The 15,085-nt window shown below is 45.0% G+C and overlaps 1 protein-coding gene across 2 annotated transcripts in view; it reads left to right on the top strand.

Annotated features, from left to right (window-relative positions):
- The window catches only part of SRD5A1 (steroid 5 alpha-reductase 1), a 59,977-nt gene extending 54,233 nt beyond the window's left edge, over positions 1-5,744 (top strand). Inside the window, exons 5-6 of one of the 2 annotated variants that reach the window (XM_077810815.1) lie at positions 3,856-3,923; positions 5,675-5,744. In XM_077810815.1, the coding sequence (XP_077666941.1) occupies positions 3,856-3,922 (67 nt within the window). In that variant the 3' untranslated portion in view covers position 3,923; positions 5,675-5,744. Of the gene's footprint in view, positions 1-3,855; positions 5,348-5,674 lie in introns of those variants that run through there. The other variant, XM_077810814.1, reaches the window with a different exon arrangement.
- The last annotated feature ends 9,341 nt before the right edge of the window (positions 5,745-15,085 follow it).

Genomic DNA, 15,085 nt, shown 5'->3' with positions numbered 1-15,085 from the left:
AAGCTGGACGTGCACAAGTCCATGGGGCCGGATGAGTTGCATCCGAGAGTGCTAAAGGAACTGGCGACTGTGATTGCAGAGCCATTGGCCATTATCTTTAAAAACTCGTGGCGAATGGGGGAAATCCCGGATGACTGGAAAAAGGCTAATACAGTGCCAATCTTTAAAAAAGGGAAGAAAGAGGATCCTGGGAACTACAGGCCAGTCAGCCTCACTTCAGTCCCCGGAAAAATCATGGAGCAGGTCCTCAAAGAATCAATCCTGAAGCACTTACATGAGAGGAAAGTGATCAGGAACAGTCAGCATGGATTCACCAAGGGAAGGTCATGCCTGACTAATCTAATCGCCTTCTATGATGAGATTACTGGTTCTGTGGATGAAGGGAAAGCAGTGGATGTCTTGTATCTTGACTTTAGCAAAGCTTTTGACACGGTCTCCCACAGTATTCTTGTCAGCAAGTTAAAGAAGTATGGGCTGGATGAATGCACTATAAGGTGGGTAGAAAGTTGGCTAGATTGTCAGGCTCAACAGGTAGCGATCAATGGCTCCATGTCTAGTTGGCAGCCGGTGTCAAGTGGAGTGCCCCAGGGGTCGGTCCTGGGGCCGGTTTTGTTCAATATCTTCATAAATGATCTGGAGGATGGTGTGGATTGCACTCTCAGCAAATTTGCGGATGGTACTAAACTGGGAGGAGTGGTAGATACGCTGGAGGGCAGGGATAGGATACAGAGGGACCTAGACAAATTGGAGGATTGGGCCAAAAGAAATCTGAAAAAAGAAATCTGATGAGGTTCAATAAGGATAAGTGCAGAGTCCTGCATTTAGGACGGAAGAACCCAATGCACAGCTACAGACTAGGGACCGAATGGCTAGGCAGCAGTTCTGCGGAAAAGGACCTAGGGGTGACAGTGGACGAGAAGCTGGATATGAGTCAGCAGTGTGCCCTTGTTGCCAAGAAGGCCAATGGCATTTTGGGATGTATAAGTAGGGGCATAGCGAGCAGATCGAGGGACGTGATCATCCCCCTCTATTTGACATTGGTGAGCCCTCATCTGGAGTACTGTGTCCAGTTTTGGGCTCCACACTACAAGAAGGATGTGGATAAATTGGAGAGAGTCCAGCGAAGGGCAACAGAAATGATTAGGGGTCTGGAACACATGACTTATGAGGAGAGGCTGAGGGAACTGGGATTGTTTAGTCTGCGGAAGAGAAGAATGAGGGGGGATTTGATAGCTGCTTTCAACTACCTGAGAGGTGGTTCCAGAGAGGATGGTTCTAGACTATTCTCAGTGGTGGAAGAGGACAGGACAAGGAGTAATGGTCTCAAGTTGCAGTGGGGGAGGTTTAGGTTGGATATTAGGAAAAACTTTTTCACTAGGAGGGTCGTGAAACACTGGAATGCGTTGCCTAGGGAGGTGGTGGAATCTCCTTCCTTAGAAGTTTTTAAGGTCAGGCTTGACAAAGCCCTGGCTGGGATGATTTAATTGGGGATGGGTCCTGCTTTTGAGCAGGAGGTTGGACTAGATGACCTCCTGAGGTCCCTTCCAACCCTGATATTCTACACATACACCCACAAGTTCTGCAAGGTTGTTATAGTTACCAGCCTAGAAGTTGCTTGTGCCAGGTGACTGGCAAGGTGGCCTGGACACGAGGGTGGAGCAGGGTCTTGTCAGATGCGCATCCGATGCTCTTGGAGGTTGGTTTCCAGAATCAGACCAAAGTCCTCAGTCTTCAGGGTCTGTTTTTATAGGGACTTATCCTCATACAAGTTTATAGGCGACAGGTTTCTGAGTGGTAGCCATGTTAGTCTGTATCAGCAAAAACAACGAGGAATCCTTGTGGCACTTTAGAGACTAACAAATGTATTTGGGCATAAGCTTTTGTGGGCTAAAACCCACTACATTAGATGCATGGAGTGGAACATACAGTAGGGAGGTATAAATACACAGCATTTGAAAAGATGGGAGTTCCCTTACCAACTGGGGGGGGGGGGGGGGTCAGTGCTAACGAGCCAATTCAGTTTAAGTTGGAAGTAGGCAATTCTCAACCAGTTGACAAGAAGGAGTGGAAGTCACTTTTGTTGTGTTAATGAGGCCAGTGTAAACAAGTTGGCCTATTTCAGACAATTGATAGGAAGGTGTGAGTATTTAGCAAGGGGAAATTAGATTTTTTTAAAACAACAGGGAGTACTTGTGGCACGTTAGAGACTAACATATTGATTTAGTTTCTGTAGTGCCCCATGCACTCCCAGTCTCTATTCAGGCCTAATTTGATGGTGTCCAGTTTGCAAATTAGTTCCAGTTCTGCAGTTTCTCGATGGAGACTGTTTCTGAAGTTTTTTTGTTGAAGAACTGCCACTTTTAAGTCTGTTATTGAGTGACCAGGGAGATGGAAGTGTTCTCCTACTGGTTTTTGAATGTTATAATTCCTGATGTCAGATTTGTGTCCATTTATTCTTTTGCGTAGAAACTGTCCGGTTTGGCCAATGTACATGGCAGAGGGGTGTTGCTGGCACATGATGGCATATATCACATTGGTTGGATGTGCAGGTGAATGAGCCCCTGATGGTGTGGCTGATGTGGTTATGTCCTATGATGGTGTCCCTTGAATAGATATGCAGACATAGTTGGCACCAGGGTTTGTTGCAGGATTTGTTTCCTGGGTTAGTGTTTTTGTTGTGTGGTGTGTAGGGTTTGCTTCATCATGCTGTTCTCATGTTTGAAGTGATAATCACGCAGATGGCACAGCAATGACAAAATGATGGTATGTTGTTATCTTGTACTTCAGCCCTCCTGTCCTTGGAGCAAGTATGCCCTCAGGGTTATCGGGCTATCTCGTCCACTGCATTCTTCAGCCAAACGGTCTTATTTTAAGGCTGGCACCTGAACCTTTAACCTTTCATTCCTCATTCAATCCTACATACAACTATACTCACACTCCAATGTATATCCTCTCACATCTGTATTTTATCACCTACCCATTCTTTAACACAACTGCTCTAAAATCAGTGAGACATGGCAGACTTCAATAAGTCTATTCATCCCACTTGTTATATCAAAAAGGAAACGAACAAGATAAGCATGCAAGAGTGGGGAGACTTCACAAATCTTACTCCAGAGTTCAGGAAAACAAAGTTGTACCAGCCATAAAGGTCAGCTGTTATCTTGTTACTTTTAGAACAAACTCTTTGTCTCTGAATGTGTTTCTGCAATTAACACTGACGTTGTAAAACTGACAGACAATTTCAGTCAACACAGGCTCAGTAGGGTACCTGAGAAACATATGGGTTTCAGAGTAACAGCCATGTTAGTTTGTATTCGCAAAAATAAAAGGAGTACTTGTGGCACCTTAGAGACTAACCAATTTATTTGATTAGTCACTTCATCGGATGCTGTAGCTCATGAAAGCTTATGCTCAAATAAATTGGTTAGTCTCTAAGGTGCCACAAGTACTCCTTTTATTTTTGCGAAACATATTTCTTTCTAATGATCAGGCCAAATTCTGGGGTCTGCTGTGGAGTCACTCTTTCTTACATTTCCCATATTAGAAAGATATCAGTCATCAATCTAGTCCAACACTGGCTCCACACACACCACTCTCATTAATTTGATTTCACCATTGTTGGCAACAATAGGTTTGAATTCATTTTTGTAGTCAGCACTCTGATCTCATGAGGATGGGTGTGATAATTTTAAAATAGGAGTTCTGCACATGAAGTGAGGCCTGGTGATGTTCCTTTGTAGATTAATCTACTTATATTACTATAAATGTTTCTCTGTCCGTTTCCTACAATAATTTAGTCTCTTTTGTAGTATTTTGAAGATGAATACTAATTCAAGTGCTTTCTTTTTTCAGATGGTATCTTGAGAAATTTGAAGACTACCCAAAGTCCAGGAAGATTGTGATTCCATTTGTGTTCTGAGGTGTGCGTCATGGAGTTGGCTGACTTTGAATGATGGTGGCTGCTCTTCTGAAAATATTCAGTTCACAAACAACTCCCAACAAGTTAGCCTAAAGGTTTTCTTTGAACATTTCCAGTGCCACTTATGTTCGTTTCCTAACATATAAAATACAACTGATGGATAAGGTGATAGTGACAGAAGAATCAGCCATCCTGTTCCTATCTGGAGCACAGTGTAATAAATGCCTTAGTAAGATCATATCTTCATCATTGGAACTACAGTGGTGCCTGTACTGCTTCTTATCCTGCCTCTACCTGTTGCTGTTTCTGCCTCAGCCAGGCACGATACCTCCAAGATTTCATATATTGCACCATAGCAGTGGGTGCTTGTGTACTATCTACCCCCACACAAACACTGGATTGACTTGCCTTACCCCCATAGATAATCTAGTGCTAGTAGTGTCACTACATGTAGTCTTTGTACTCAGTGTTACACCCAGCCACTGAGCAAGGAGTAGTGGTGAGAGGTAGCCTCAGCCCCCACACATCTGTGCAGGCACAAACAATAGAACACTGTTAACACGACATGCACTACTTATGACAGTAGCAGTAACTTTGGCAAATAATGGGTTAAGATTTACGTCTTCCTCCAGATTGATAACTCTCTCAGGTACTTTTCAGGGGCTGTCTTCTCACCCGCTTCCATGACATGTTCTGCTTTCCTTATTTTTTCCATTGTACTCTTTGTTCCACTTTTTATTTTTCATACAAGAACGTTAGTGTTACTGGTAAACGATTTGCCTTAATTGCTTACTAGTCCCCTAATGACTTCTGCAGTTTACATTTCGTATCTGTTTCTGGTTTAGGAGGTTTAGGGTCTTTGACACTTTTAGCAGTTTTAGGTAGCACTGTTTTCTGGCTTGCCTAAAATAACGAACTTCACGAGAACTATAGAGAATTTTTCAAAAATGTTTTTACTTCTTTGTGATAAGTGCATGGATGACATCTGTTTTCCAAAGAGAACTGGATTTTTGAATACTTGTTTTTACCTTAATAATGTCAAGTCTGTTCTCCTTTCCTAGATTTGCTAAAGGACTTCGGTGAGCTCACAGTAAACTCATGAGAGTTCTAGTACCTTAACTGAAAGAGTGGGGCTGTTGAATCTTAAACAGAGACTTAATTGCTGGGTTTTAAACAGAGACTAAAAGTAAATGGAGTTTTAAATAGTGATTTAAAAATCCCTTCTCTTTTCAGTTGCTCAGCTTTCAGTCTCCTTTCTCTTGTGATATCTACTGTAAAAGACTATGGTAACTGGAGAAGTAGGAATAAGTCCTGAATCTTTAATGTAAAAAACAAGCAGAAGGTGTTTTAACAATTTTGTTTTCCTTTATTTAAATCCTAAGGAAAGACACAAGCCCAGTTTCTCTTTTTTGGGTGAGGTCAGGGGAGGAGGGTTGTTTTTGTTTCCTTGGGAGGTTACCTTTTAAATAGTCTCAGTATGCCTGGACACTTTTTAGATCTCAAGTGCTGCTTTGAAGACAAACAAAGCTTAGGTGTATTGCCTTCTTTAAAGCCTTATCTTAATTCCAACATCATTTGAGGCTACCTACCTCCCAGTTCAGACCAACAAGGCAGACTTTGCCTACTCACACTGAAATTAACCTCCTCACCATCTCCTTCCCTCTAAAGCAGCTTTGCTGTACTGTTCGTCATTTTTGGATTTTGGCAGGTGGTTAACAAAAACTTATTAAAATTCTGTTTCCTTCCCAGTAGGTGCTGTGTTTGACAGATTCAACCAGAGAGTGGAGAAGCATATTGAAGGAACAAAACAGTTTTTTAAAAAGTTTGGTTCCTTTGTCTGGGGATCGTTTTCTAAGATTTAATGCCTCATATGACGTCTGTGTATTTAACTGGGAGTGCAAAGTGATCAGAAAGTATGATACCACTGGTTCTTCTTACAGTGTGTGCAGATGTGTATTCCACACTGGTGTGTTGGTGTCTTGCACACTGCAAGCTGGAGACTTTTTTGCCACACCTGTACCTTCTCATGGCCCTTCCTGAGGCTACATAAGGGTGCCAGCACCCTGACTCCACTCAGTTCCTTCTTACCACCTGCAACTTGAGTTGGAGCTCCCTCTGTTGGATTCTCCTCACAATTTCCCTGCTGCATCACAGTTTGTGACTCAGTCTCCAGTAGTGTAAACAGTTACTTGCAGTTATCACCAATAGTTCGAGTTAATTAGTTTCAGTGTGGTACCCGTGTTAGTCTGTATCAGCAAAGACAATGAGGAGTCCTTGTGGCACCTTAGAAACTAACAAATTTATTTGAGCATAAGCTTTCGTGGGCTAGAACCTACTTCATCAGATGTGGTGTATGAAGTGGGTTCTAGCCCATGAAAGCTTATGCTCAAATAAATTTGTTAATCTCTAAGGTGCCACAGGAACTCAGTGTTGTTTTTTTAGTTTAGTAGTGTATTTAGTTGTATATTTAGTTTTTGGTGTGTGGCCCTGAATGTTATGCACCATTCAGTGGACTTCAAGCATTGCCAGTCATGTGAGGTCTCTGTTCCTAACACTAACCCACACATGCGCTTCTTGGTGTTCCTTGGCAAGGGGCACATAAAGGCAAAGTGCAATAGCTGTTGTTCCTATAAGGAAAGGACACAGATTGCAAGAGACCATCTTTTAAAGCAACACCTGCTAGAACAGGTTGTGAGACTGCCTCAGCACTGGGCTCCTCCTTCCAACCGCTCAATTAACTCTCTCTAGACATTGCCTTCAGGAGGATCCTCTACCTCTGCAGGAGTTGGGGACAGTCCCAACAGTCTGATCAATCACAGAGGCCAGAAAGGGATTGTTCATCATTCCTGCATGTCCCTCAAATGAGGATGCATAAAATGGACTGACACTGCCAGAAATCAAGGAAGGATTAATCCTCCTTTTCATCTAGAGCAGGGGATCACTGTCAGCAAAACTCTGGTACCTAGAGGTGCCAACTGTTGTCTCCCCAGTACCGAGATGGGAGGATCCTGGTGCTGTACTGTTGATTCTGGAACCATCTACAGCAGGGACCAGCAAACTTTTTGGCCTGAGGGCCACATCGGGTTTCCAGAATTGTATGGAGGGCTGGTTAGGGGAGCCTGTGTCTCCTATCCAACTCCCACCCCCACTTCTCGCCCTCGGAACTCCTGCCCCATCCAACCCCCCTGTCCCCTGATGCCTCCCCCCCCAGTTCTCCTACCCCACCCCTGACTCCCCCTGCAACCTCCCCTCTCATTCCTGACTTGCCCCCCTGGACACCTACCCCGTCCAACCACCCCTTCTCCCTGTCCCATGACCACCCCCAGAACCCCTGCCCCTGACTGCCCCCGCCACCCCATCCATCCCCTCCTCTCCTTCCTGACTGTGCCCCTGGGACACCTGCCCCATACAACCCCCCTGTTCCCCACTCTGACCCCTATCCACACCCCTGACCACCCCATCCCCAACTCCCCTGCCCCCTTACCACGCTGCCTGGAGCACCGGTGGCTGGCGGCAGCTCTGCAACTGCGCTGCCCGGCCACCCAGAGTGTTGTGCCAGCGCCATGGCGCGCTGAGGCTGTGGGGGGAGGGGTGACAGCAGGGGAGGGGCCAGGGATGAGCTTCCCGGGCCAGGAGTTCAAGGGTCATGCAGGAGGGGCCCACGGGCCATAGTTTGCCCACCTCTGATCTACAGGGTGGCCACTGAGTCCAGTACCTGTGGAAACTCCAGCATCGTCAGGCTTCCTTTGTCAATCTGTACCATTATGCCCACTACCTTCGGATGTCAGTGCAGGGATGGTACCCCAAACTCTATGCTCTTCATCTCTGGGATAGAGATTGCCTTCAGTTCAGGTACTGATGAAGAGATAGGTTCTGCAAATGGTGCTTATGCAGGCTAGGTCAATACCAAGACACCCCCTGCCCTTGGCACCACCTACATCATCAACCTTGCTACCAGAGTTCTCGGTACTGGTAACTTCCTCTGATTGGGGACCAAATCCTGACCCCTCAACACCAAAAAAGGGCCTATCTTTTGTACTGGACCCAATTATAAGACCATCTACCTCCTGCAGTTTCCTCTCAGGACCAAATACAATGCCAACCACATTACCAATGTTAACTTTTCCATATTGGAGAGTGAACAACTCAGGTTTTCCAGTGATGCCACCAGGTTGGGTGACCCCACCACCCATCCCTATTGATTATTCAAACAGCTCTTCTCACTCTGGGTCAGAGTCCCCCAGCTCTTCTCCTGTCCCACCTCAGCTAAAGAGATCACATACATCATCCAAACACACAGGAAGTAAGTGTTGATACCAAGAGCAGAGCCATTCCTGTAGTAGGGACAGACCTGCCTGACCTGTGAAACATTGGCCTATTATGTGTGCCCTTGTGTTGTAGTGGCCCCCTGGGATACCTCTCTGCCAGATTGCCACATAAGTTAGATGTAAGATCCCCTTATTTGGAGATGGCCCAAGCCACAGTCCAGCCTATTGTGGAAGCTCAGGATTACATTTCTTCTGGGTTATTCTCTGTGGCTAACAGTTTCCCTGAGAACCAGCATGTACCTCATAAAGTACCTTCAGCTCTGTTAGGGGGCTTATTCCTTCACCCACTTACTTCCCTGGTCCTTCTCGCATGAACAGAGAGCAACAATACCCGAAGTCCAAAGGTGCAAACAATTCTATGTTTATTGGGTGAACTTCCAGCAAGCATGATTCCAGTTTCCTTCCTTAGTGTCCCCTTTCCTAGCTCTGACACCACAGAGCCTTACCTGTGTCCCTGTTCCCATTCCCCCCCTTAGCAAAACATGAATCCAATTCCCCATTCCCATTCCCCCCCCTTTACTTCCTGATTGACTGCAGACTATATAGTAAAACTTGAGTTCTCGTTAGTTATACCTTAACCTATCATTTTACTGAAATTTAACTAACCAATCCTAACATATTGTAACATGATTATTTAACCAATTATATCCCACCACATTAATTAGTTTACACCTGTCAAGGTTCCTCCCCCACTCTGAACTCTAGGATACAGATGTGGGGACCTGCATGAAAACCTCCTAAGCTTACTTTCACCAGCTTAGGTTAAAACTTCCCCAAGGTACAAATTAATTTTATCCTTTGTCCCTGGATCTCCACTGCCACCACCAAACTCTAGCTGGGTTTACTGGGAAACGTAGTTTGGACACGTCTTTCCCCCCAAAATCCTCCCAACCCTTGCACCCCACTTCCTGGGAAAGGTTTGGTAAAAATCCTCACCAATTTGCATAGGTGACCACAGACCCAAACCCTTGGATCTGAGAACAATGAAAAAGCATTCAGTTTTCTTACAAGAAGACTTTTAATAGAAGTAAAGAAATCACCTCTGTAAAATCAGGATGGTGGATACCTTACAGGGTAATTAGATTCAAAACATAGAGAATCCCTCTAGGCAAAACCTTAAGTTACAAAAAGGACACACAGACAGGAATAGTCATTCTATTCAGCACAGTTCTTTTCTCAGCCATTTAAAGAAATCATAATCTAACACATACCTAGCTAAATTACTTACTAAAGTTCTAAGACTCCATTCCTGCTCTATCCCCGGCAAAAGCAGCATACAAAACAGACACAGACCCTTTGTTTCTCTCCTTCCTCCCAGCTTTTGAAAGTATCTTGTCTCCTCATTGGTCATTTTGGTCAGGTGCCAGCGAGGTTACCTTTAGCTTCTTAACCCTTTACAGGTGAGAGGATTTTTCCTCTGGCCAGGAGGGATTTTAAAGGGGCTTACCCTTCCCTTTATATTTATGACAACACCCAGCAAAATTAATTATACAGCAGACAGAAACAATCACAGAACCAAACAGAGACCATGTAAATAAACAATGGCAAAGTGGGAACTATAATGACAAAACAATACAGAAGTGAGGATTTCACAACTACATCTATAAAGACATAAGGGTTTTCCAGCTGTGTCTATTGATAAGTGAGTTCTTACCGAACAGAAAACTATCAAACTAAACTTCCTTTTACATCCTCTAGGCTCTTCCCTTTCTCGGGAGGTGATAGATCAGATCACCTTTCTAACAGCCCCAGATTGCCTTATTTCAGCATGAATAGTTTGGAATGTGAGGATGTGACCAGTCACTTCCCAGCTTATGGCTCCCTCTGCTGCTTAGCCAAAGGCCTTAGCCTAAGAACAGGGCCTCAGACAGTCACAGTAAGAGAAGACCCTTACACTAGCAGACAGTGATTTTGATTTTCTTTTATACCTCTATAACTAGCTAAGTGATAAGAATACACCTAAATTCTTAGAGTATAGGCCTTTACAGACAGGCCTCAATATCTATATCCTAACAAGCTCCAGCAGCCCAGTCATCACCATCCTTGTACTATTCAGTGGTCCTGACTTCAGCTTCTTCAGTTTCAGTTCACGTCCTACCAGGAATTGCTCAGGAGAATGGTTGCAACTCTGAGTATTCAAGCTGAGCTGGTACAAATTGGTGGCCAGACTTCAGCCCCAGAAGGGTTGCCTTCCCTCTTAATGATGCCCTATTACAGCTGGCCAAATCTATGTGGCACTGTAAAGGTTCAGACTCACCCCTCCAGCGCCTCCTGCTGGTAGTCGTCAGGAATTAGCTCGTCCAGCCACCGGAGCGCCCTCTGCAGGCTGGTGATCCGCCTTACCGCTGGCCCCCTGTGACCCTCCCAGGACCCGGTGCCCCTTTCTCTGGGGTGCTGCCCCCCCCCAGCAGTACCCCCACACTCTCAGGTTCTGGGTCTCCCCACCCAGGGGAACCCACACGCTCTAACCCCACCTCGCCTCAGTCTGGGCTACTGCCAGTCACCACTTAGCCCCTTGTATTGGGAACAGACTACAGTGTCTACATCACTCATCACAGGCAAGGGGGTTTTGGACCTGCCGCCTCCACCTACCCATGCGCTGCCCCTCTACAACCCTGCACCTATTCGGCCTGTAGTCAGGTCTGCAGCCTGAGGCTTTCCAGGCCGGAGCTCCCAGCTCCTCTGGCCAGTGTTCCCTCTAATTTTTGACAGGCTGCGTGCGCAAAAAATTCTTCTGTGCAAATTATTGTGCTTCTGTGCGAATTTTTGTGCACACAGTGTTTTGCCGTATGCACGGGGTTTAGGATTTGCGTGCGCACACACAGCTTAGAGGGAACAGTGCCTCTGGCCCTTCCCCAGCCCTGCTCCAATCTAGGTGTCCTGCTTGGCACCTTGCAGCCAGGCCCTTCTCCCTCTACAGGCAGAGGGAGAGTGAGTGGGCTTCTGGCTCACGGCCTCTTATAGGAGCCAGCTGGGCCTGATTGAGCTGGCCACAGCTGCAGCCGCTCCCTTAATCAGTCTGGGCTTTTCCCACAGCCCCAGCCCTCTCCCAGGGCTGGCCTCAGCCCTTTCAGGGCCGTAGCAAGTAACCACCCCACTACAGGCACACACTGGCATCGCTAGCCCTAACAGCCAAGCAAATGGAAAAAAGGTATACTGTCCCTTCCCAGGGTTTGAGTTTTTCTATTTGAACCAAACTCCTTAGTTGTCTTGGCAGTTAATGAGACCTCTAGAGCAATAGCCTCTGCAATCATCATGAGGAGTGTACCATGGTTATTTAATTCTAGAATAGCATCAGATATCCAATAATCTATAGATGATCTATCTTTTAATGACAGGTTTCAGAGTAACAGCCGTGTTAGTCTGTATTCGCAAAAAGAAAAGGAGGACTTGTGGCACCTTAGAGACTAACCAATTTATTTGAGCATGAGCTTTCGTAAGCTACAGCTCACTTCATCGGATGCATACTGTGGAAACTGCAGAAGACATTATATACACACAGAGACCATGAAACAATACCTCCTCCCACCCCACTGTCCTGCTGGTAATAGCTTATCTAAAGTGATCATCAAGTTGGGCCATTTCCAGCACAAATCCAGGTTCTCTCACCCTCCGCCCCCCCCCCCCACACACACACACAAACTCACTCTCCTGCTGGTAATAGCCCATCCAAAGTGACCACTCTCTTCACAATGTGTATGATAATCAAGGTGGGCCATTTCCTGCACAAATCCAGGTTTTCTCACTCCCTCACCCCCCTCCAAAAACCACACACACAAATTCACTCTCCTGCTGGTAATAGCTTATCCAAAGTGACACTCTCCCTACAATGTGCATGATAATCAAGGTGGGCCATTTCCAGCACAAATCCAGGTTTTTTCACACACACACCCCCATACACACACAAACTCACTCTCCTGCTGATAATAGCTTATCTAAAGTGGACAGCTTATTTTTAATGGACAGTTTTTATTTTCAAACTAGAGAGATGAGGTGTTTCACTCTTTTAAAGATTCACAAACAGCTCTCTGAGAATTTATCCTCCAACCTCTAAGAAGGATCAGTATAAGCCCCCACAGCAATATTCTGATCACCGTCACAGACAACCTTTCTGTCCTCCCAGACACAATATGTTTCATCTAAGGGAGACAGAAGCCCCAGAAAAGGTCATCTAATTCTAGCTCTACAACAATTGAACCTGCTATAGGGAAAACCTTTTTTACTTGTTTTTCATAGCTGTTCCACTCACTGATTAAATCAAAGGAGAAACAAATGGAAAAATCCCATAGATCTGACAGCGTAATGAGGCCCACCTTTCACATATGGGATCTTCAGTCAACCTGTTCGCTACAAAAGAAAACAGGAGTGTCATCAGTTTTGTTCTCAGGCCTTCCATAGTCCAGGCTTCCTCACTGATGCCTTCACATAGAAGAGGACTGGGGATTTAGTGTACACCTTTCCCTGATCCCTCTCATTCTGCAGATCATCCACAAATTGAAGGAAGACTACACCAAATTAATCCTGATGGCCCTGGTCTGGCCAAGGGAGTATTGGTTTTTGAATTCCTCTCTCTCTTAGTTCAACCTCTTCTTTCTCTCTTTCTCCGCCTAGCCCTCCTATCACAGGAACGCAATCGAATGCTACATCCAGACCCATCAGTCTCCACCTCTCAGAATGGCTGTTGAGTGTCTAGATAAAGAGTGGGAATATTCCCTGGTGGTTCAAGAGATTCTGTCCAACAGTAGGAACCAATCAATTATGTCTGCTTACTGGCCAACTGGAAAAGGTTCTCTGCTTGGTCCATTGCCTGGGGGATACAACCTGTTTAAGCAAGAATCCAGGACATTTTAGACTACCTCTTACATTTCAAGTCATCAGGCCTTTCAGTGAGTTTTCTAAAGATTCACTTGGCAGCAATCACTCCCTTCTATGGGGGGAATGGATAGTAGATTGGTATCTTCCAACCCCCTGGTTGCTAGCAAGGCTGTCAATTAATTGCAGTTAACACAAGTGATTAATGCAAAACAAATTAACTAGATTAAAATAATAGTTTAGTTTTAATTGCACGGTTAATAATGGAATGCCAATTTAAATGTATTTGGATGTTTTTCTAGATTTTCAAATATTTATTTCAATTACAGCACAGAATACTAAGTGTGCAGTGATAACTATTATTTTTATTACAAATATTTGCACTCTGAAGAAGATAAACTAAATTAATTTTTTTAAGTTCACCTCATACAAGTACTGTAGTGAAATCTCTTTATTGTGAAAGGGCAATGTATGTAAAAAAATTTCATAACTGCATTGAAAAACAAAATAATGTAAAACTTTAAAGCATACAAGTCCACTCAGTCCTATTTCTTGTTCAGCCAATTGCTAAGACAAACAACCATTCCCAGAGAATAGTTATCAGTGGTTCACAGTCAAGCTGGATGGGCATATCAAGTGGGGACTCACAGGGATCAGTTCTGGGTCTAGTTCTATTCAATATCCATTATTTAGATAATGGCATAGAGAGTACACCTATAAAGTTTGTTGACGATACCAAGCTGGGAGGGGTTGCAAGTGCTTTGGAGTATAGGATTAAAATTCAAAATAATCTGGAAAAACTGAAGAAATAGTATGAAGTAAATAGGAAGAAATTCAATAAGGACAAATGCAAAGTACTCCACTTAGGAAGGAACAATCAGTTGTACACATACAAAATGGGAAATGTCTGCCTAGGAAGGAGTACTGCAGAAAGGGATTTGGGGATCATAGTGGATCACAAGTTAAATATGAGTCAACAGTGTAACACTGTTGCAAACAAAGCAAATATAATTCTAGGATGTATTAGTAGGAGTGTTGTAAGCAAGACACGAGAAGTAATTCTGCTCTGCTCCACACTGATTAGGCCTCAGCTGGAGTATTGTGTCCAATTCTGGGTGCCACATTTTAGGAAAGCTGTGGACAAATTGGAGAAAGTCCAGAGAAGAGCAACAAAAATGATTACAGGTCTAGAAAACATGACCTATGAGGGAAAATGGAAAAAGATGGGTTTATTTAGTCTGGAGAAAGAAGACTGAGGGGAGATGGTAACAGTTTTAAAGTATATAAAAGATTGTTACAAGGAGGAGGGAGAAAAATTGTTCTCAGTCACGTCCAAGGATAGTACAAGAAGCAATGGGCTTAAATTGCAGCAAGGACAGTTTAGGTTGGACATTAGGAAAAACTTGGAAACTGTCAGCATGGTCAAGCACTGAAATAAATTGCCTAGGGAGCTTATGGAATCTCCATCATGGAGATGTTTTAAGAGCAGGTTAAACAAACACCTGTCAGGGATGGTTTAGATAATACTTAGTCCAGCCTTGAGTGCAGGGGACTGGACTATATGACCTCTTGAGGTCCCTATAATTCCATGGCAATGTTGTAGCTACTATTCCCCACGACCCAGCGTGAGTTTACAGCACTGGAGGCAAACCAGCCATCGGTCACCCGGCACCGGAGTACGGCACCGCTAACCTCACCAGCACTGAGTGCGAGACACCGATCCCAGTCCCGAGACTTCTGGTACCATTCGCGTTCCCGGTCAGCCAGGCACTGCTCCCCGGCTCCCTGGCACCCTGCCACTGCTCAAGGTTCGGCACCGCCCTGATCCTCTCTGTTGGCATCCTCTGGCTCCAAGGCTGACTCCAGTCACTCTAACTATAGCAGACATCGAACAATAGCCAGCAGAGAATCCCAGCCAGCATGGCAGCCACAGTGGCCTCCTCCGGGTCAGTGGCCCTTCTGGACCCCATGGGCCTACCACCAGCAACAGGGAATCTCCTCCAGAGCCTCTAGGTCCGGACAA

Source organism: Eretmochelys imbricata, chromosome 2 (assembly GCF_965152235.1).
Source record: "Eretmochelys imbricata isolate rEreImb1 chromosome 2, rEreImb1.hap1, whole genome shotgun sequence".
NCBI lineage: Eukaryota > Metazoa > Chordata > Testudines > Cheloniidae > Eretmochelys > Eretmochelys imbricata.
Note: the sequence above shows the minus strand (reverse complement) of the source record. Positions and strands in the feature narration are given on the sequence as shown.